General features: G+C 44.1%; 1 protein-coding gene across 2 annotated transcripts in view; it reads left to right on the top strand.

Moving 5' to 3' along the window:
* Positions 1-20,963, top strand: part of LOC144509344 (uncharacterized) — a 101,061-nt gene that overhangs the window by 35,192 nt on the left and 44,906 nt on the right. For both annotated transcript variants that reach the window (XM_078238038.1, XM_078238039.1), the window contains exons 5-7: positions 7,631-7,695; positions 9,720-9,903; positions 18,401-18,938. In XM_078238038.1, the coding sequence (XP_078094164.1) occupies positions 7,631-7,695; positions 9,720-9,903; positions 18,401-18,938 (787 nt within the window). The remainder of the gene's footprint in view (positions 1-7,630; positions 7,696-9,719; positions 9,904-18,400; positions 18,939-20,963) is intronic.

Here is a 20,963-nt window from a genome sequence, read left to right as displayed (position 1 = left end):
ACACTTTCAGGGAGCTATTGACTTGAACCCCAAGATTCCTCTGTACATCACTGTTGTTCCGTGTCCTGCCATTAACTGTATACTTACCCTTAACATTTGATCTCCTAAAATGCAGCACCTCATATTTACCCGGATTAAACTACATCTATCATTCCCTCTAAACCCTTTGACTACCTTCTACACTATCCACAACTCCACCTATTTTTCTGTTGTCTGCAAACTTACTAACCCATCCATCTACGTTTTCATCCAAGTCATTTATGTATATCACAAACAGCAGAGGTCCCAGTACAGATCCCTGCAGAACACCACTCGTCATGGACCTCCAGAAAAACACTACTCTCTGACTTCTATCGGCAAACTAATTCTGAATCCAAGCGGTCAAGTCACCGTGGATCCCATGCATCTTAATCTTCTGGATGAGCCAACCTTGAGGGATCCTTTCGAAAGCCTTACAGAAATCCATATACACAACATCCACTGCTCTACCCTCATCGATCACCTTCGTCACCTCCTCAAAAAATATAAATCAAGCTAGTAAGACATGACCTGCCCTGCACAAAGCCATGCTGACTTTTCCTAATTAGGCCATGCTTTTCCAAATGTGCGTAAATTCTATCCCTAAGAATCCTCTCCAATTGCTTCCCAACCACTGATGTGAGGCTCACTGGTCTATAATTTCTTGGTTTATCCCTTTTTCCTTTCTTGAACAGAGGAACAACATTAGCTACTTACCAGTCCTCTGGGATCTCTCCAGTGGCTAGTGAGGATACAAAGATGTTTGCCAGGGCCCCAGCAATCTCCTCTCTTGCCTCTCTCACTAACCTGGGGTAGATCCCATTGTGCTTTGGGACTTATCCTAATGTTCTTCAAGAGACCCAACACCACTTCTTCCTCGATCTCAAAATGCCCTAGCATTTTACCATGCTCCACACGAATCTCACTATTGTCCATGTCCTTCTCCTTGGTGAATACAGACGCAAAGTACTTATTTAGGATCTCACCCACATCCTCTGCCTCCAAGCACATGTCCCCTCCTCTATCCTTGAGTAGTCCTACCCTCTCCCTAGTTATCCTCTTGTTTTTAAGGTCATTTCATGGCTCCTCCTTACACTCCAAATTTCCTGTTTGAGTTCTTTCCTGCTTTATTAATCCTCCCAGGCCCTCTCCGATTTTAGCTTCCTAAACCTTCCATATGCTTCCTTTTGACTAAATTCACAACCTCCCTTGTTATCCAAGGGTGCCTTACCTTACCATCCTTGTCTTCCTCCTTACTGCAAGATGCCAGTCCAGAACTCTGATCAGTAGGTCTTTAAACAACTTCCACATGTCAAGTGTGGACTTGCCTGCTCCCAATTAACTCTCCCTAGCTCCTGTCTATTACTGTCGTAATTTGCCCTCTCCCAATTTAGTACCTTCCCGCAAGCTCCTGACTTATCCTTATTCATATCTATCTTAAAACTTAAGAAGTTGTGATCACTGTTTCCAAACTGAAAGGTCAGTCACCTGGCCAGGCTCATTTGTCAATATAAGGACCAGTATGGCCCTTCCTCTAGTTGGACTAACCACATACTGTTTCAAGAAACCCTCTTGGATGCACCTAACAAATTCTGCCCCGTCTAAGCTTCTTGCTCTAAGGAAGTCCCAGTCAATTTTGGGGAAGTTAAAGTCACCCACTATGACAACCCTGTTCTTTTTGCATCTTTCCATAATCTGCCTAACATATTTGTTCCTCAGTGTCCTGGTGGCTATGGGGGGATCTATAGTATAATCCCATCAGAGTGACTGCACCCTTCTTATTTTTGAGCTCTACCCATATTGCCTCAGTGGATGAGTCCTCCAGCATGTCCTCTCTGAGTGCAGATGTAGTATTTTCTGACAGGTAATGCAACTCCTTCACCTATTTACCTCCCTCTGTAACTCATCTAAAACATCGAAACCTTGGAATGTTGAGCAGCTAGTCCTGTCCTTCTCTCAACCAAGTCTCTGTAATGGCCACAACATCATAGTCCCATGTACTGATCCAGGCTCTAAGCTCATCTGCCTTACACATAATATTCCTTGTGTTGAAATAAACACACTTCAGCCCCTCAGTCTCATTGTGTTTAATAACCTGCCCCCTCCCTGTCCTTCCTTTCAGACTTACTGGTCCTAACATCTACCTTCCCCTCAATCCCTCCACTTGCTGACCTACTGCTCTGGTTCCCAGCCCCTGCCACTGTAGTTTAAACCCTCCCGAGTTGCACTAGCAAACCTCCCTGCAAGGATATTGGCTCCCCTCCAGTTTAGGTGCAACCTGTCCCTCTTGCACAGGTCACCGCTGCCACAGAAGAAGTCCCAATGACCCAAGAATCTGAAGCCCTGCCTCCTGCACCAGCTCCTTAAGTCACAGGTAGATAGATTGTTTAAGTCACAGGTAGATAGATTTCTGATCAATAAGGGAATTAAGGGTTATGGGGAGCGGGCGGGTAAGTGGAACTAAACCACTATCAGATCAGCCATGATCTTATTGAATGGCGGGGCAGGCTCGAGGGGCTAGATGGCCTACTCCTGCTCCTATTTCTTATGTTCTTATGTTCTTAACCATGCATTCGTCTGGTCTATTTTACTCTTCCTTGCCTCACTAGCTGTTGGCACTGGTTCTCATATTGTTAGCAAGTACTCAGCATGTTGTACTAGTCTCTACGATCTATTATTTGCAGCATTATCTGGTAATTAATATTTGCAGTTTGAGTAATACACCTTCACCGCTTGACGCTCATAATTTTTTCTTCTTCCTGAATGCTTCTCTTGTGGAGTGATTGAGTGTTGACTGGTTATATGGTGTCATTGACAGCTTGCTGGATCTCAGATGGACCTAGACTTCCCTGAACTATGGATTTCCCAGGCTGAGAGAAATAGAGAGATGGGTACATCTGAAACAATTATTTTCTTTGTGGTTTCCTCTCATGCCTTGTGTGTGCACTGGTTTAGCTATCTTAAGATGTGTACTTTTTCTACCAGGCTCCCTGAACCATTCTTCCTTATGTTATGGAATGCTTTCCTTTATTGGATGAGGCATGGGATACAAAAGCAGGGATGTAATGATGAAACTGCATAAAATGCTGATTTGGCCACAGCTGGAAGATTTTGTACAGTTCTGGTCATCATTTGACAGGAAGTATAAAATTGTTCTGGAGAGAGTGCGGAGAAGATTTACAAGAATGTTGCCATGGCTTGAAAATTACAGCTGTGAGGAAATATTGGATAGGCTGAGGTTGTTTTCCTTAGAACAGAGGAGGCTGAGGGGTGAGCTAATTGAGGTAAAGAGTTAAGGGACCGAGAGAGAGTAGAGTGGGATGCCTGTTTTCCCTAGTGAAATGGTCAGTTACCAGGGAACACATATATGGTGGTTAGTAGAAGGTTTAGAGGGGACATGAGGAAAAACTGATTTACCCAGAACCGAAAGGATGCTGGGTGTTTTGGAATTCACTGCCTGGTTTGGCGGTGGAGGCAGAAACCCTCAACTCATTTTAAAGGTGCCTGAATCTGCACTTGAAGTACTGCAACCTGCATGACTGTGGACTGGGTGCTAGAAGGTGGGATTAGAATGGTCAGCTAGTTTTTTTATATTTCGGCCAGCACAGGCACGATGAGCTGAATGGTCTCTTTCTCTGCTGTCACTTCTCTATGACTTCATTAACTCAAGAACTTAAGCAAATTGGTGAATCTATTAATTTTGACCTACCAATTGCTGCATTCCCCATCATGACCGACTTTTGAACATCCATTTGATAGTTGAAAGGATGAGACCTCAAGATTTCAAGACTTTTACCATAATAAGCTGACTAAAGCACCATCGCTGAACAATATTTTGTACTTTAAACTAAAAAATAAAACTTTCCCTTTCTACTATTAAAATGCCAACAAAAACCCACTTCACAGGTATAGTTTGCACTGTTCCCTGAGTAGTCATTCATAGACATAGAAGATAGGAGCAGGAGGAGGCCATTTGGCCCTTCAAGCCTGCTCCGCCATTCATTACGATCATGGCTGATCAACCAATTCAATAGCCTAATTCTGCTTTTTCCCCATAACCTTTGATCCCATTCACCCCAAGTGCTATATCCAGCAGCCTCTTGAATACACTCAATGTTTTGGCATCAACTACTTCCTGTGGTAATGAATTCAACAGGCTCACCACTCTTTGGGTGAAGAAATGTCTCCTCGCCTCTGTCCTAAATGGTCTACCCTGAATCCTCAGACAGTGACCCCTAGTTCTGGACTCCCCCACCATCGGGAATATCCTCCCTGCATCTACCCTGTCTAATCCTGTTAGAATTTTATAAGTCTCTGAGATCCCCCTTCATTCGTCTGGACTCCAGTGAAAACAATCCTAACCTAGTCAATCTCTCCTCATACATCAGTCCCACCATTTTGCCCTTCTTAATCAATCCCTTGGTCCTTCCTTGCTGAATTCTAAACTGCTCCCAATCCTCAGATCTATTATTTTCCTTGGCCAATCTATATGCTTCTTCCTTAGATCGGATACTCTCAAATTTCCTTTGTAGGCCATGGATTGGCCCTCTTACCCATTTTGTTTTTGTGCCAGACAGGAATAAACATTTGCTGCAGTTCCCCCATGCGTTCCTTGAATGCTTGCCATTGCCTATGCACTGTCATCCCTTTAAGTAACTCTCCCCAATTTATCAAGGCCAACTCACGCCTCATATCCTCATAGTTTTCTTTATTAAAATTCAGCACCCTAGTCTCTGAATCAACTACTTCACTCTCCATCTTGATAAAATATCCTGTCATGTTATGGTCGCTCATCCCCAAGGGGTCCCTAACAGCTAGATTGGCAATGATTCCCTTCTCATTACACAGTACCCAGTCTAAGATGGCCTGCTCTCTAGTTGGTTCCTCCACATATTGGTCAAGAAAACCATCCCATATACACTCCAGGAATTCCTCCTCTACGGCATTGTGGCTAATTTGATTTGCCCAGTCTATGTGCAGATTAAAAGGGCGGCACGGTAGCACAGTGGTTAGCACTGCTGCTTCACAGCTCCAGGGACCTGGGTTCGATTCCTGGCTTGGGTCACTGTCTGTGTGGAGTTTGCACATTCTCCTCGTGTCTGCGTGGGTTTCCTCCGGGTGCTCCGGTTTCCTCCCACAGTCCAAAGATGTGCGGGTTAGGTTGATTGGCCATGCTAAAATTGCCCCTTAGTGTCCTGAGATGCGTAGGTTAGAGGGATTAGTGGGTAAAATATGTAGGGATATGGGGGTAGGGCCTGGGTGGGATTGTGGTCGGTGCATGGGCCGATGGGCCGAATGGCCTCTTTCCCTACTGTAGTGATTCTATGATTCTATGATTCAAAAATCACCCATGATCACTGATATTCCCTTATCACATGCATCTCTAATTTTGTGTTTAATGCCATTCCCAACATCACCGCTGCAATTTGGGGGTCTATATATGACACCTACTAATGTTTTTTGTCTCTTGGTATTCCTCAACTCTACCCATACAGACTCCAAATTGTCAGAGCTAATATCCTTTCTCACTATTGTGTTAATTTCCTCTAACCAGCAGTGCCACTCCACACCTTTTCCTTCATGTCTGTCCTTCCTAAATATCGAGTACTCTGAGATGTTCAATTCCCATCTCTGGTCACCCTGCAGCCATGTCTCCATAATCCCAATTATATCGTACCCGTTTACATTTTTCTGCGCGACTAGTTCATCCACTTTATTGCGAATGCTCTGTGTATTAAGGCACAGAGCCTTTAAGCTTTCTTTTTAAAATTCTTTGGCTTGCTCCCAATATTTTTCTCTATAGCCCTGTTAGAACTTTGTTCTTGGTATCTCTGCCTAGCACTTTTCTTATTCCCTTTTCTACCTTTTATTTTTGTGCTTGCTCCCTCCTTCTCTGACTCCTTACATAGGTTCCATCCCCTGGCTCACAGTGTTTAGACTGTTCGGCCGGAACTCTATGACCTTGCCCACCCAGAATTGGAGCGGGCGAGGGTCTGACAACGGAAATCTCTGTTGACCTTGGGCAGGAAATCACAGATTTGGTCTTGTCAATCCAAGTGTGAGCTCACACCTGTATTCCTGGGCCAAACCATAGAGACTTAACGTTTCTAGCTGTTTCTTCTCCCCCAGATCCTGGCAGATTGTGCATGTAGTTTTGTTTCCATGGGTACCTTAGAAACCTTTCCCCTCTCAAAGCTCACCTCCATGGTAACATGAATTACATCGGCCTAGTATCCAGGCAGAACTGCTGACTGGCTATCCTTCAGACTGCAACTCTCTTTTATCTTGGAAGGAAATGGACAGTTCAAAGCATAAAGGGGCATAAGGGGCTTTGGGGGTGGCACAGTGGTTAGCACTGATGCCTCACAGTGTCAGGGACCCTGGTTCAATTCCGGCCTCGGGTCACTGTCTGTGTGGAGTTTGCACGTTCTCACCGTGTCTGCATGAGTTTCCTCCGGGCGCTCCGGTTTCCTCCCACAGTCCAAAGGTATGCGGGTTAGGTTGATTGGCCATGGTAAATTGACCCTAGTGTCAGGGGGGATTAGCAGGGTAAATATACGGGGTTACGGGAATAGGGCCTGGGTGGGATTGTGGTCGGTGCAGACTCGATGGGCCAAATGGCCTCCTTCTGCACTGTAGGGATTCTATGATTCATAACTGTTTACAACTCAATATGTTTAGCATTTTCTTTGGGACATTGGAGATGAAGGGCGGAATTTACGGCCTCGCTTGAGTGAGACCGGAAACTTCCAGCAAGGCCAACAGAGATTTCCGTTGTCAGATCCTCGCTCGCTCCAATTATGGTCGGGCGAGGTCATAGCGTTTCAGTCGAACAATCTAACCCCTGTAAGCACCAACACAACTGCTATTGTCTCTGAGTGAGAGTATCCTACACTTTCTTCCCAGGAAAACAATCCATTGCTCCCTTTAATTTTTAACAGCTATGCCATCCGGGCTGGTTAGGTGAACTTTGGAATAGGCCACATGACCCCTTTGTGAAGTGCTGTCATTGTTACACTTTAGGAAAAGCAGCAGCCAATTTGCAATCACAAACAGCAATGTGATGATAGCCAGATATTTTTGTAATGTTGATTGAGGGATAAATATTGACCAGCTAATGGGGGATAACTTCCCTGCACTTCTTCGAATAGTGACATGCAATCTTTTATATGCACTTGAGAGGGCAGACACAGTCTTGTTTTAATGCCTCAATTTGAATGAGAAAGAAACCAGAATCCCCATAACTGCTGGCTGACCTCAACCAATTATCCCAAAACCAATAAAAAATAAGCCAAAAATAGAACAGTAAACTCTGGCATTACCCTGTGCTTGTTAATCATATCTAGACGCTGTGGCCTAAAAATTCCTTATGCCAGCAGGATAATACACCTGTGACAAGCAATAATAATGGCCATCTATATCTGCCTCTATACTGAGGACTAATATTTTCCTGATAATATTTGGTAAATACGGAGCAATGGATTACCATGAGCAATGCCATAGGGGATCTGCTAATATAAAACACCACGATTTGCATGCCAGCAAATTCAATACTGTTCTCCCTTTCCCAGCACTCACATCTTCCAAGTTTGTCCAATTTCATTCATTTCAGATTCCATGTGGGTGAAGACAGTGAAGTCAATGAGGTTCCTGTTACAGAAGCATGTATTTTCACAGGTTTGTACTCCAAATGATTCCTCAATTATGTATTTTCATGCAGCCTAAATTGATGTGATGATTTGTGAAATTGAGTGTGATATGACACAGGATTGAATTCTCCCATTTTGAGACTAAGTGAGGTGGTGGGCAGCTCTTGTGGTCCCTTTTTCACTGAACAGAATGGGACATCCCATGCCAGATTATTTGCTTGGAACTTCATTAATTATGCACAGGCAAATTCCCCTTCTACTCTTCTGGCGGGCTGGCAGCTGATTTACCCACCCTTAATTTCCAGGTTCAAAAGTCCTAGTACCATATTTAAAAACCAGTCCAGCACACTCATGTCACTCTGTCCAGCCCACCTGTCTTCACCAGACCGTGCAGGATGTCATCAGTTCAGAGGGAAAAGGCTAACAGCCTCAAGAAGAAGCCTGATGCTCCATTTAACCACGTTCCCCCAAGTGCCCACCCCTCCCCTAAGAGATGCCCATGCCCCACTTGGACCTGTGCCCACCATCACACCCCCAAACCCACAAACGTCACACTCCACCCCCAGTTGGACTTCAGACCTTTGTTGAGGTGGCTGTAGGAGTCCTGCAGCACAGTGGTGTGTAGATAAACACTGATGTGTGTGGCACCAGTGAGAAAAGAAAATTCTTGTACTCCCTACCCCAAGCGGAGCACTGAACCGAGGTGGTGACTTGGAAGGGCCCAGGGCAGGAACCGAGCTGCCCCTGCAGAGTGGTGGGGAGTACATCAGGAGCAATACAGCAGCACTATGGCAGACAGTTTTGTTGCACTCACCTCAAAGTCTCTGGCGAACTGAGGACTGTCTTGTGCACGTCACTATTTAGCAATCGGGTTTGATGCCAACGTGATTTCCCGCTTGCAAGATGGAAGCATTGGGTGACTGTCCGAGTGGAGTTTGCACATTATCCCCGTGTCTGCGTGGGTTTCCTCTGGGTACTCTGGTTTCCTCCCACAGTCCAAAGATATCCAGGTTAGGTGGATTGGCCATGCTAAATTGCCTCTTGGTTAGGGGAATTAGCGGGGTAATTACGTGGGGTTACAATGATTGGGCCTGGGTGGGATGCTCTATTGGAGAGTCGGTGCACCACCCAATAGGCTGAATGGTCTCCTTCTGCACTGTAGGGATTCTTGGACCCTGGCAGGCAGCTGTTTCAGTAAGCATTCATGAAATGCAATTTAATTCAAATGGTCCAAGAATCCCTACAGTGCAGAAGGAGACCATTCAGCCTATCGGGAGGTGCACCGACTCTCCAATAGAGCATCCCACCCAGGCTCAATCATTATAACCCCACGTAATTACCCCGCTAATTCCCCTAACGCCAGAGGAAGGACCAACCTGCCATTAACCTGCCATTGGGAGAATTACAAAGTAATTTTATGCTGGCGGGATTCTAACATTTTGGCTGTTGCCAAATTGTGCCTGCCTGTCACCAAACCTGCCACAGTTGTGTTGGGAGAATTCTGCCCACAACGTGATCAGCCTCATTGACCCCACTTGAGGCAGTATGACATTGCCCAGCTGGTGATGTTTGTGCTGACTTCACGATCCACAGACTACAGATAGGACAAGGTGCCACTGGTTGAATGTGTTTGATGCTAAGGTTGAAGACAGTTTGTTCAGTCTGAACAAGTAACTGCAGGAAGGAAATGGCATTAGTAGTAATGGAGCTGGTTTGTGGCAGACATTAAAAAGTATAGCTTCTGTGTTTCCAACTTCTAAACTGAAGGAGGTTCTGGTTCATCCTGGTATTGATGTTGGATTGTGGGATGAGAGAAATTAAGAAGGGATAGTTGTGGGAATATCAGCATACGTGTGTGAAAGCTCTTTGTATTTCTTTAAGATAACATATCAGTGGAGAAAAGGTCCAGGGCTGATACTTTGGAGATTTTGGAGGTGATTGGGTGGGGAAGAAGGAGGAACCATTGCTGAAAATGTACTGACTTTATCTGGACAGATAGGAATGGTTTAGGGGATGTTTGATACATGTTTAGGTTCTTTCTCTGTGTTTCAGGTAAAGCTATTGCATGGAGTGATGTGGTTCGGTCCAAATATGATAAAAGAATTGCTGAATAATCTGGCACTTTATGGATTTCAACATATTTCACGAGAGTTGGAAAAGTGCATGAACGGCAGGAGTGTCATCCAATTCAGGGATGAGAAACCACTTGGAAAGAAAATGTATACAAAAATAGATGGTATGTAAAGGGGAGATCATGACATAGTGGTAATATCACTGGACTAATAATCCAGAGGCTCTGGGGACATGGGTTCAAATGGCAGCCGGTGGAATTTGGATTGTCGTGATAATCCATCTGGTTTACTAATGCCCTTTAAGGAAGGAAATTTGCTATCCTCACCCAGTCTGGTCTGGTCTACATTTGACTTCAGATCCACAGCAATGTGCTTGACTCTTAACTGCCCTCTGCAATGTCTAGCAAGGCACTGGGGGAATTTTTCATGTGCCTCTCGGTGGCAGGAGGTGGCCTGTCATTGGCTGGCAGTGGCATCTTCTGGTCTCGCCGCTGTCAATGGGATTTCTCATTGAATCCACACCCACTGACGAGAAAGCGGAAAATCCCCCCCCACTGAGTTCTAGGGCAGTTAAGGATGACAAATAAATGCCTTGCCAGGGTGTTAAGGACCAGATCAGAAACTCCAAGGTATTATATGAAGTTAGCCTAGACCCTAACTTGCACATTTGATTTTGGCATTAGGGTGGGCATAGGGTGATTCAGGTGATCCACTAGGAAGCTTTTGTCAAAACAAACTTTATTTAAGAACACAGTTAGAATATAACAAGATTTAGCATACCCTTTACCAATTAAAATACTTAGTCATAGAGGTTTACAGCATGGAAACAGGCCTTCGGCCCAACTTGTCCATGCTGCCCTTTTTTTTTGAAACCCCTAAGCTAATCCCAATTGCCCACATTTGGCCCATATCCCTCTATACCCATCGTACCCATGTAACTATCTAAATGCTTTTTAAAAGATAAAATTGTACCCGCATAATTCTTATCTTTATTGTTCCAATTTAGCAGTATCCCCCACTGACATGAATCCTTTCTTTAGAACCAGTTAGCACAGAAAACAAAGATGCTTACATAGGTACTAGACTTCTGGCCTTTGACACTCCGAGAGGGTGAGCCACCTGTCTGCTAATTCTCATGCAGCAACTTCCAGAGAAAGCTCCACCACCAAACAGTAGAATTTCAGAGAAAAATGCTTATATTTTGGCAGATTCTAGTCTCCACTTCAGACAGCAAGAGAGAAAACAACCACTCTCTAAAAATCCCTAAAGCAGACTGAGCCTGAGTTCTCTGTGTAAGCCTAGCTGTACCCAGTCACATGACCTTATCTGTAAATCAACCTAACCAAGCCCCACTCTGAAATATCCCAGGGAAAAACACAGAACAACAGAATTCTGCATTAGTTCAGATTAAAACAAACATTGCATCAATTAAGATCAATTATGTTGTTGTAGTAACGTCACAGTGCTACTGGATCATCTCTGATAATAAAAACAAACTGCTACAAGAGATCCTGCACAAAAAAACATGACAACTACATTTCTTAAAGGCACAGTATCATCATAGGTGATGCACACATTTCATGAAAGAATAAAGAAAAAAATGCTATTTATTGTACGTTGATCAATGGAACCTCACCCTTGATGCTGAAATCCTCACCCGTGCTTTTGTTTGGTTCTGTATTTAACTATTCCAATATGCTCCTTGTTGATCTCCGCTCCTTCACTTGCACTTCAGCACATCTGAAACTCTGCTGCATGTGTCTTGACTTGCACAAAGTTCGGATCACATTTTACTTGTTAACCTACCTGGATTTCCACTTTCCCCTGACTCCGCAAATTTAAAATGATCATCTTTTGTGCTTAAATTCCTTCATTTCACACCCGCCCTCCCCCCCCAAACCCATGACTGCTACCGTCTTAATTTTTGCATCAGGGTTGGAGAGACTGAAATGGCCATCCTGTCTACTCCAGTTACTACTTCTAATGAAGTCTGTTTGAGTCCCAAGCCCACAACCAGGGGAAACAAAATTGAGACACAGTTTTCACATGAGTAACGCTTTGATTGGCGTGGAAGTGGGTTTGGTGGCCAATTAGCACCAGTGGGACAGGAATGGAGGCAGGCCAGTTGAAGTGTGGACTCAATTTAAATTCACCACAACAGCCAATTCTGTTGCTGTTGAACTCTTCCAAGCCACACATTGTTCTGACTTGGGACCAAATCCTCATTCCTTGACTGTCACTGGGTCAAAAATCTGTAGTCCACTTCCTCATTGCATTGTCACTGCATGGACTGTATCTGCTCAAGAAAGCAGCTCATTACCATCTTTTCAAGGGTATTCAGGGATGGGAAACAAATACTGGCCTTGCCAGTAACATGCATATCCCAGAAATAAATAAAAACATAGAAACCCTACAGTGCAGAAGGAGGCCATTCGGCCCATCGAGTCTGCACCGACCACAATCCCACCCAGGCCCTACCCCCACATATTTTACCCGCTAATCCCTCTAACCTACGCATCCCAGGACTCTAAGGGACATTTTTTTTAACCTGGCCAATCAACCTAACCCGCACATCTTTGGACTGTGGGAGGAAACCGGAGTACCCGGGGGAAACCCACACAGACACGAGGAGAATGTGCAAACTCCACACAGACAGTGACCCGAGCCGGGAATCAAACCCGGGACCCTGGAGCTGTGAAGCAGCAGTGCTAACCACTGTGCTACCGTGCCGCCTGGCAAATGGAGTTTAATGTGGGGAAGTATGAGGTCATGCACTTTGCTAGGAGGCAACAAAAGGCAGATTATTATCTAAATAGAGAGAGACCGCAGATGAGTGAAATACAGAGGGACCTAGATGTTCTAGTGCATGAATCACAAAAAGCTAGAAAGCAGGTCCAACAAGTAGTTAAGAAGGCAAACGGCATTCTGGTCTTTATTGCAAAAGGTTTGGAGTTTAAAAATAGGGAGGTTTTGTTGCAATTGTACAGGGTATTGGTGAGGCCTCACCCTGAATACTGCATACAGTTGTGGTCCCCTGACCTTAAAAAGGATATTGTAACATTGGAGGCAGTCCAAAGGAGATTTACCAGGCTAATTCCTGGGATGAGAGGGTTGTCCTATCAAGAGAGACTAAATAGTCTTGGTCTGTATGATAGAGTATGATTGCACAAAAAAATAAAGCAAAACCACAATCCTATGGTGAACACAAACAAGTCCCAACTGGGACAGTGCACTAATGGACCCACTCAGCATCCTGCTTTATACAAGGCTCGATATATGAGCTCCACCTGGTAAGTTCATTATCAATCCCCACTTGTATTCAACAGGTCATACAGGGAAGTCAATCAGTGATTCCCCATGCAAGTCCAGGGGGTTATCACACCCCTCCCCTCCGAGTCCGAGGGTTCTCCCTTGCTCTTTGGGCGCCAGGGCCTTCTTCGTCTTTTGGCCCGCGGCCTTTTCTCTATTTCATGGGGTATACCGTATCGGCGAGTGTCTCTTTCTGGATGACCATCGAAGTATCACTGGAAATGGTTCTTCCTCAACGATGATTTCTGGCTGGGATTCCACTGCTTCTGTTTCCATTTCGGAATCGGAAATCTAATCTGATTTTTGAGCCTCTTGTTGGTTGAGTTCCTTTGTATATCCCCAGTGTACTTGGGTTCCCGGATGGCATGCTCAGTGTGTTAGCTGCTTCTGTCAACAGCTCATGGCGATGTAGGTGGTCTACATGTTTCCTTAGGATCTTGTCCCCAAGCTTTATCGTATAGGACACTGGTTCGTTTCTTGCAAGAATTATTCCTGGTGTCCATGCGGTGATGTCTCCAAAATTTCGCACTTGGACCGTGTCTCCTGGCGAAAAAACTCTGTCAGCTTTTAGTCCATCATGGCCCCTTTCTGGGCTTCTTGCTTTTCTTCAATTCTTCTACTTAGGTTCAGGAAGGTAAGGCTTAGCTTGGTCCATAGGCATCTGCCCATCAGTAACTTGGTTGGGGCTATTATGTTGTTATGTGTGGCATCGTTCTGTAATTAAAAAGAAAATGTGCCAGTTTTGTGTCTATAGACCCCGTGTCTGTTTTTTCATTCCCTTTTTGAAAACTTGGACTGCTTGCTCCACTAATCTGTTTGATGATGGATAGTACAGAGCCTTGCAGACATGTCTTACTCCATTTGTTTCCAGAAATTTCTTAATTTCCCCACTGGTAAATAAGGTTCTATTGTCTGTCACAAAAACTGTGATTCCATGAGTATTAAAAGATTCCCTAAGTCTCTCTGTCATGTTCTGCGATGTGGTAGACGTCATCCAGTGCACTCCATCCACTTAGAGTGGGTGTCAATTAGCATCAGAAAGATTGAGCCCATAAATGGTCCTGCAAATCCACATGCACCTGAGCCCATGGTCTTCTTGGCCATTCCCAGGGGTGTAAGGAATCTACCAATGGTAATTTCTGTTTTGTTCTGGCACAATCTGCATGTTTTTACCATCCTCTCTATGTCCCCATCTATTCCGGGCCACCTGATGCAGCTTTTAGCTAACATCTTCATTTTTGATATGCCTGGATGGTCATTATGAAGTTCTCAAAGGATAGGCCTTTGGGCAGGACTTGGGATAACTACCTAGGCTTCCAATGGATAATGACGTTTTCTATGCTTAATTCTATGCACTTTGTCACACACAACTTCAAGTCTTGTGCCAGACATTCTTGCACTCCATCATTTAAAATTACGTGGCTAATTTTGCCAATGTGGGATTGTTCTGAGTCCAATTCCTAATTTGCTTTAAGTATCCATAAAGTTTAATGCCATTACGACTCGTCCATTTTCGGTGCTGAGGGTAAGTTTGTGGGCAAAGGTAGGTGACTCAGGGAGCCTGTCTCCCTGGTCTATGTTCCAGGGTGTACTCATAGGTGCTTAATAATAGTGCCCATTGCTGTATGCGGGCTGGCGCTATGGGAGGAATCATTTTGTGCTCGGAAAAAAGGCCCAACGGAGGTTTGTGGTCTGTTATGATAGTAAAATGTCGACCTCTTTTATGGCTCTGAACCTTTTCCTTGACTGAGTGTTGGCTGTCTTTGTCAATCTTGTCTCCAAAGTATATTACTTCCGCTGCTTGAAAAATGCATTTTTCTCTTTTTAATCTGACCAGTGTTGTGAAATTGGGTGGAGTAATTGTAGATTGGCGTTTGTAAAATTATAAAATGCTAGGGAGAAAGCATTGCATGGTCCCTTTAAAAGGTGGTGCTTTTTCTGTGCTTAGAGTTAAAAAAAAAATGCAAGTACATAGAGAGCCCAAACTGAAACATTTGTATCGAAAGGCCAAGTTTTACCAAGACAACAGGCTTTTGAATTTAGCCAATCAGTTTGAATTAGGCACTTAGATACCAAGAACCTATTAAATTTAAATCTGATGGTTTTGATAACCTAGGACCAATCCTATTGTGGGGGATATTGATATGTCATCACAGCTATAAAAGAAGGGACAGTGGGATAAAAAGGAGAGAGCAACTGCCACCTGCCAGAGATAACAGCTCACAGCACTTAGAGAGAGAGAATCGCTGGCTCTCATAGCTATATCTATGTGTTAGAGAGAGCACCATCTAGATAGCAAAGATACCAAAGAAGAAAGAAGTTCCGGACAGAAGAATCATCAGAGAAGGCCCAGAAGGGCGGCACGGTAGCACAGTGGTTAGCACTGCTGCTTCACAGCTCCAGGGACCTGGGTTCGATTCCCGGCTTGGGTCACTGTCTGTGTGGAGTCTGCACATTCTCCTCGTGTCTGCGTGGGTTTCCTCCGGGTGCTCCGGTTTCCTCCCACAGTCCAAAGATGTGTGGGTTAGGTTAATTGGCCATGCTAAAAATTGCCCCTTAGTGTCCTGAGATGCGTAGGTTAGAGGGATTAGTGGGTAAATATGTGGGATTACGGGGTAGGGCCTGGGTGGGATTGTGGTCGGTGCAGACTCGATGGGCTGAATGGCCTCTTTCTGTACTGTAGGGTTTCTATGATTTCTATGAATATTCCAGAAGACACAAAACCTGGTTGGAATTTAGAGAGTAACTAAATTCTATTTTTTGTTAATGAGTGGGAATCGTATTTATTGGAACAGCATACCATTAGAATCTTGTTTTTTTCAGGAGTAGTTAATAGTTAGACGGATTTATTTGGTTTGTTAATAATTTAGTTAATTTGTTCACTTAGTTGATAAATAAATTGTTACGTGTTGATTTTAGAGTGTCAGGGATTTATTTTGTATTTAACCACTAGAAGTTGCTGAAGCGCAGGTCACACCACTTGTCACACATTTCTTACAGATTATAAGGTGAGGTACTCCTCTTTGGGTGTTTTGATGTTAGTTTTCAGAACTAGTTCTCAGACCATCCAGGCATAAACCTCCGCTTTATAACACCCCGTCTTCCGAAACCGTCACAAGACGTCCTCTAAATTTTCATAGCGTTCCTTGACAGAACATAATTTAGGTAAGCCGTCACTCTGGTGATTATAAAATGATGGTGAACAGAGCATCTCATTTGGACAAGAGTAGACGACCTCTATGCAAAATTATCCGGAGGCTAGATTTTCACAAAGCTAGATATGAGTCGCGCTTGCATCCAATTAGAATTAGAATCAAAAAAATATATGACGGCAGGCAAGCACAAGGGTTTATACGAATATACTCTTCTACCTTTTGGGATATCATCAGCGTGCGCCATATTCTAAAGAGTAATGAAAGGTAAATTGCAGGGAATATCCAAAGTGGCGGTTTTCCTAGATGATATTCTAATCACAGGAGCCACTGTCAAGGAACACTATGAAAATTTAGAAGAAGTCTTGTGCTGGGATTTCCTGGTTTCCTTGTTTGCTCACTTTTCCTTGCCCAATACTGGGGGCCATGAGTGCATTGAACTGGGGACCTGGGTAGGGGGCTCAGCCGAGCCCAAAGAACGTGGTTATCTATGGGTCCTTGCAGGTCTTGGGATAAGGCCAGCTCTACAGCTTTTTCTAAATCTATGTTTGGCTCTGTCAAAAACCTTCATTGGGTTGCTAGAGCATTTATGCCACATACTAAATGGTCTCTCAGCATTTCTGGTAATGCTGGGCCATACTTGCAATGCTCACCAGTTTTCTTAGTTGCATCAGGAATTCCATCACTGGTTCTCCTGCAAATCTAGTAGTTGTACTGAACCTGTACTGTTTCAAGATCATGGAAGGTTTTGAATCATAATGATTTGCCACCATTTCCACGAACTCATCAAAGGTCTTGGAATCCGATGTTGCCAGATACGTTAGACTCTTTATAATACTGAATGTTTCAGCCCCACACGCAGTCATTAGCAAGACCTTTTGCCGGTTATCTCCTTCTATTTCGTTAACCTGAAAGAAGTTCTAATTCTCTCAGCATATTGTGGCCATTCCTCAACACTCATGTCGTATGGCTACAATTTCCCGAAAAATGGCATTGTAAAGTGAACGATACAGGCTTACTAGGATCTGATGAACAGGGTTACCAAAATGTTCCTTTTACCTCGTTGCCAGTATAATAACTCCAGAGGTCAGCTGTAAAGGAACAATGCTTTATTGCACAAAATAAAGTAAAGCAAAACCACAAGCGTGTGGTGACCATAAACAGATCCCAACCAGGGCATTGCAGTAATGGACCCACTCAGGGGCCTGCTTTATACAGGCCTTCGTATACAAGCTCCACCTGGTCAGTTGATTACCAATCCCCAGGGAGCTTGTATTCAACAAGTCTTACAGGGAAGTCAATCAGTGATTCCCCATGCAAGTCCTGGGGGTTATCACAGTGGGTATTCCTTGGAGTTTAGAAAGGTGACCTTATTCAAACATATAAGATCCTGAGGGGGCTTAACAGGGTAAATGGTGAGATGCTTTCATTAGTGGGAGAGTCTCAAACTGGGGGACATAGCTACAAGATAAAGGGTTGGTCATTTGAAACTGAGGTGCGTAGAAACCTCTTTTCACAAAGTGTGGTGAATCTCTGGAATTTGCTGCCCCAAAGGGAAGTGCAGGCTGGATCATTAGAAGTATTTAAGGTGGACGTGGGATAGATTTAAGGGATCGAGGGCTATGGGGAAATGGCACAGAGGCTGGCAAAGATCAGCCATATCATATTGAATGACAGTGCAGAAGGGCCTGGTGGCCCACTCCTGCTTCTATTTTTTGTGTTCTTGTGTTGTGTGCTTCTTTAACTTTTGCCTACTGCCTCTCTTTATGCCTCTCTTCACCCTTTCATTGGCACCTATGGCTTAAACTAGCTAGGCTCCAAGCTCATGAATTCCCTCCCTTAATCTCTTTGCTTCTCCACATTAACCCCCCCCCCCCCCGCCGCCCCCGGCACCCACACCCAGTCACACAGCTTTTGGTTCAAGCCCATTTTCATCTAATTAAATTTATGTGAAGCAGTTTGGGATTTTTTTCTACTTTCACTGTTTCTGAATTACAAATTGTCGTTGTTCGACATCATAGTCATCAAACTGAACTGCGACCTTTTTAAATGTTTGTGTTTGCCTCTCTTTCCTCCCTGTTATCATCAGGTGACACCTGTGTCCCCCACCCCACACCCCCTCCTTCACTGTTGTGCATGCTTCAAACCACACTGTTAATTTCAAACATAGACAATTCCTTTTTGATGTATTTCTCCACAGGAGGATGTAATGTTGATGCCGCTGATACTGCCACTGAAAGCTGCCCACCCAAAATACAATTACACACCAAACACTTACTTTCAAATGATGATATATATCAATACGATTTGTCCTTTACTTTCAACGTTGCCATCTGTTCTGAGCCCTGGTTGTTTCGAATGGCAGGGGCTCTGGCCTCGGAATGGAGGGCAGTAGCCAGTGATTTGCGTTTCAGTTATGCAGATATAGAGAAAACAGCTTTGGATCCTTGGTACAATCACCAGCACCGAATGTTCCATTTCCTGAAGAGATTTATGGGAGAACGGGATTGGAGGGTGGGAGCCAGCAATTTGAATTTTAGTGACTCTTTGGATCTTTGGTACAAACACCAGCAGCAAAAGATCTACTTCCTGAAGAGACTAAAGGGAAAACAAACTGTGAAATTCACAGAGCTGTGCTTCCTGCTGCTGTGTAAAGGCAAAGAATATAAATGTTACAGTTACCTCCAGGATATTATTGGTACAGCCCTACGTGATGTGAATTATTCAGAAGCTTTAAGGTAAGATGGTTTCTTTGTGACTATTTACAGAAATGAAGAGATAGCGCTGGCAAAACATGTTTGGTTGAATAAAGGCAGATGAATAGAAAAATGTATGCATCCCAACTAATAAAGAGATTGAAGAACAGCTGAAGATCAAATTAGACACAAGTCAAATGATGTAAGTTCTTGTTGGTTGCAGACAAGATGAATATTATTTGTGTATAACTGCTGGAACTACAGTGCCTTCTCTGCTTCAGAGTTGCAAAATGTTGCCTCGATGAAGGAGTGGTTGCAAAATATATAGTGGAATGAACAGGTACAAAAGAAAGTGATCTCAGATAGTTGGCAGTTGGGTGGGAACAGAATAATCATGCTTGACCTTTTGCCCGACCCCTACTTAAGCTGATCTCAATTGGAAACATTCTGACTGATGCACATTTATATTAATAAATGTCCATCTATCAAGCTTACCCACATTTCCCCTTTACTAAAAATCAACTAATCAAAATCCCAACTTATAATCATTTCACTATCTGTTCAGCAGCAGCCAGTCAATTCTCCCAACAGAGCGCATTTGTTATCATATTTTCTCATCCAAGAATAAGCCTAAAAATAATACTTCCAATATCATTATCTTCAGCGATCATTTGCTAATGAGTATGATTGCCTACCTAAGAAACTCTGAGTCACCGGTCATGGATTCTGTAGGTCCTCGCGTGGCTGATGAGCCTGATCCTAGAGTCACATCTCTGACCACACACTTGGCAAGTGTTTCTGGGAGGTGGGATTAGTCCTTGGACTCGAGATCGCTTGTATTCCTTTCTCAGGCTTCTTTTCAGGACTTCTTGCAGTCGGGTGTTCTTGAAGAATTGTATCCCTTCAGTCGGGAGGTTCCTCCAAATAGGTCTCTTCTGAGCAAGGGTCTCCCAGGTGTTGGCATCTATGTTGCATTTCCTGAGGTAAGCCATTAGGGTGTCTTTGAAGTGCTCCCTTTGTCCTCTTCTTAGTCAGAGAATCTGTCTCAGACAGCATTGATGGTGCCTCTCCAGGGGCTTGAGGTGGCATCTATACCTAGTCCCAAGTTTCTAAGCCATGTAGAAGAGTTGGGAGGATGACTGCCTTGTATGTGAGGATCTTGGTATACTCATGGATATTGTGGTCATCCTTGGGCGTCCAAAAGTGGCATTGTGGACTGGATACGATTTTGGATCTCTACATCGATGTCAGCCTTAGATGAGAGGTGGTTCCCCAGCTAAAGGAAATGTTCCACGTTAGGGAGGGTTTCTCTGTTGATCTTGATGGAGGCAGAGACCAAATCATGCCCTGGGGCAGGTTGGTAAAAAATTTGAGTCTTGAGGTTGAGGCTGAAACTGATTCTTTGGTATGCTTCCGCGAAGGTGTCAAGCATTCCACTAAACACAATTATTGGAAGGGTAGAATCACAAAACCATGAAATAAACTCAATCACCACATCTTTCAAAGCCTCCAGCGTGGCTGCTGGATGGGCCTAACCACTGCTGGTATTTTTAGCTTGCATTCTACTTTGATCCTTGAACTTGAGTCAAGCAACTGAGTCCTAATGTACTTTGGGCTTTCATTCCTGTGTAATCTCAATAGCCAAAACAATTTTCATTCTGACAATCACCTGAAATTTAAATTCAATAAAAATCTGGAATTAATGATGACCATGAAACAATTGTCATAAAAACCCGTCGGGTTCTCTAATGTCCTTTAGGGAAGGAATCCTTACTTGGTGTGGCCTATGTGTGGCTCCAGATCCACAGCAATGTGGTTGACTCTTAAATGCCCTCTGAAATGGTCTAACAAGCCACTCAGTTGTATGGCAATTAGGGAGGAGCAATAAATGCTGGCCCAGCGAGCAATGGCTACATCCCATTAATTAATTTTTTTAAAAAGTTGCCATTTTTACACCTTGCAAAAGAAGTGATAACATGAGACTCAAATGGAGGCCCTGTAGTGGACTTCCTGCTGGGCGTCATGGCCTCTGCACGCCTCCGGCCGCTGGATTTCTGGCGTCGTCAG

This window comes from Mustelus asterias, chromosome 21 (genome assembly GCF_964213995.1).
Source record: "Mustelus asterias chromosome 21, sMusAst1.hap1.1, whole genome shotgun sequence".
Taxonomy (NCBI): Eukaryota; Metazoa; Chordata; class Chondrichthyes; order Carcharhiniformes; family Triakidae; genus Mustelus; species Mustelus asterias.
This window is presented reverse-complemented; position numbering and strand designations above follow the sequence as displayed.